Source organism: Cylas formicarius, unplaced genomic scaffold, assembly GCF_029955315.1.
Source record: "Cylas formicarius isolate icCylForm1 unplaced genomic scaffold, icCylForm1.1 PGA_scaffold_4__25_contigs__length_36172078, whole genome shotgun sequence".
In the NCBI taxonomy this organism is placed as follows: Eukaryota; Metazoa; Arthropoda; class Insecta; order Coleoptera; family Brentidae; genus Cylas; species Cylas formicarius.
Genome location: NW_026844334.1, coordinates 20,683,263 through 20,685,848, shown reverse-complemented (window position 1 = coordinate 20,685,848; position 2,586 = coordinate 20,683,263). Strand labels below are relative to the sequence as shown.

Here is a 2,586-nt window from a genome sequence, read left to right as displayed (position 1 = left end):
AGTCAAACGATTAGATAAAAATAATTCAAGAAAAGGAAAATTGTATTTTAATAATTAAGGTTTTTGTAACTTGAAGATGTAATACATTTATTGTATAACAGAAATATACCCATAAATATTGTCCAGACGATAGAAAATATATAGTTGAACAATAACATCCAAGCTCGTATTAATAACAAGTTAACTAACTCTTAGTGGGTTGTTATTTAATATAATTATGGATGAAGTGATAAAAAAAGTTCGTTTGGGTAGAGGGTACAGAATGGGTAGTGATGAAGTGACAATTATCTGCTATGCAGACGATGCAATGATATGCGCAGAGAACGAAGACGATCTGCAGAGACTTTTAAACATCTTCAACCGCACAGGCAAGCAATTTAACATGACTATCTCAGCCCAAAAAACGAAATGTATGACCACATCAAAAGAGCCGCTCAGATGTAAACTGGAAGTGGACGGGCAAGTAATTCAACAAGAGATGAAGTTTAAATATCTGGGTATTGACATTACCAGTTATGTAAATGTGGTGGACGAAGTGAGGCAACAGGTAGCAAAAGCCAATAAAGTGGCAGGCTGCTTAAACGATGTAATTTGGCGAAACAAACATCTGAAAAAACATACAGAAGTACGAGTCTGCAAAACAACGATCAGACCGATCATGACCTACACGGCAGAGACAAGATCAGATACCGCAAAAACTAGTCGACTTCTGGAGACTACGGAAATGAAGATTCTCCGCCGCATCTCAGCAAAAACACTGCTAGACAGAGAAAGAAACGAAAACATCAGACAATCGTGCGGAGTGGACAACGTGAACGACTGGGTGCTCCAAAGAAAAAGACAGTGGAATTACCATATTAACCGTATGCAAGATGGCAGACTAGTAAAAATCGTTAGAGACAAATCACCTGACGGAAGACGGAGCGTGGGATGACCGAGAAAAAGATGGAACGACGATCTCAATCCAGGTTGGGAGGCGACCCATGAAGGAACAGGCCATAGGCCTACCATAGAAGAAAGAAGAAGAAGTTTTTGTTGTAAATTTTTTTTACTCAGTGTTTCTTTAAAACGGATCCAAGTTTGGACACGGGAATAAATATCTAAACAAAATAATAATCTATTCTAATTTTTGACTGCCTAACCATCGATCACCTAATCCTAATCCGAATATCTCTGAATTTGATCATTTTTTATTTTCATTAATTAATATAGCACAATTGATCAAAAACAGTGCAATAACATATAGAATGTTCTAGTTACAAAAAGTAAGTTGGCAGCCATTTCCGGTATATAACTAAGTGCCACCATCTTGAAAATATTTTTTCGACGTTATTATGACATAATAAATTTTCAAATTTTCACTAGCTGCAGTTTTTCATAAATCGCTGAGCTGGCCGGTTGTACACCCTGTATATAGTCACTATAACTTTTGAAAATTAACATTTAAAAACATATCTTGGAGCCAATGCACATTTTACAATTTACCAATCAAATAGTTTGGAGAAGGAGTTAATTTTACACTTGCTACCCTTCAAAATTCCAAATTCCATCTGTAAAATGCTTATAAAAGGGGTTATCGTTTTTGATTAGACCAAACCATACTCTGCAAATGCTGCCTGATGCTAATATTATTGAAAAACATTGGCAATACTCCAATAAAGTTTTCCATTGAATAATGTCATGTTATTTCAAAGCAAACTGGTCAGGATTATGAATATTTGAGATTCTACAGAATGGCTTAAATCATATTTGTAACAGCTTTATTTCGGGGACAATTTTTCGAGTTTTCGGAATTATAATGTCAAAAATCTACACTCTAACTACCTACCGAGTAAGTCCAGTAGTTACGAAGCGTTTGTTCAAATACATACCCAATTCAAGAAAGGGTTTCGCACTTATAAAATGTGTTCTCGCAAAACGTAAACTTTATAACTGCCCAGACAAAGGAGCGTTTGTGAAAACATAAAACAGGGAAAAGTAACGCTAAGCGTATCGCTGTCGGAGGTTATTAAAATCGTTAACTCGAGTTGCGAAAATTAAAATTTTCTCCTTTATTGTGCCGTTCGCATGAAGCAGAACAGACAATTCGCTGTAAAACGAATGAGAACACAAACATTTTTGAGACGATTGATTTCATAACTTTATAAAATAATCTGAGGTTAATTCTGTCCATATTAATGATAGACAAAACTTATGTAAACCTTATCCGCGTATTCAAGTATTATATAGAATCAAAATTTCTCTTTTTTTTAATACTTTATTTCCAAAACGCTATAAGTATTGATAGCGCTCATGTTAAAATGTTTTCCCTTTAAACCGATTGCAACGTTAACGCACACAGTATCACATTCCACAATTGCTGCATATTGAGGGCCTCCAAAACTTTGGAGAAATTATTTAAGAAATAAATAAAAATTATTTAGGAAATATGATCCTTCGATAGGTGACAAAAATTTGAAGTACTAACTATGGTAAGAAAGTTTTCTAAAACATAACTTTTATTCCAAATAATTTATTCCAATATTGGGGATACGACCGGATTTTCATTAATAATTTCCACGAGAGCGGAACTTATAGCTGGTCTGC

The 2,586-nt window shown here is 34.7% G+C and overlaps 1 protein-coding gene across 1 annotated transcript; it reads left to right on the top strand.

Annotated features, from left to right (window-relative positions):
• Positions 1 to 217: 217 nt before the first annotated feature.
• On the top strand, positions 218 to 934 carry LOC132700944 (uncharacterized). The gene has a single exon (XM_060668544.1). It carries the CDS (start codon positions 218 to 220, stop codon positions 932 to 934), a length of 717 nt encoding a protein of 238 aa, XP_060524527.1.
• Positions 935 to 2,586: the final 1,652 nt, after the last annotated feature.

What these genes read in the sequence shown, in the direction of transcription:
- LOC132700944 (XM_060668544.1), top strand. Translation starts at nt 218, where the DNA reads ATGGATGAAGTGATAAAAAAAGTTCGTTTGGGTAGAGGGTACAGAATG.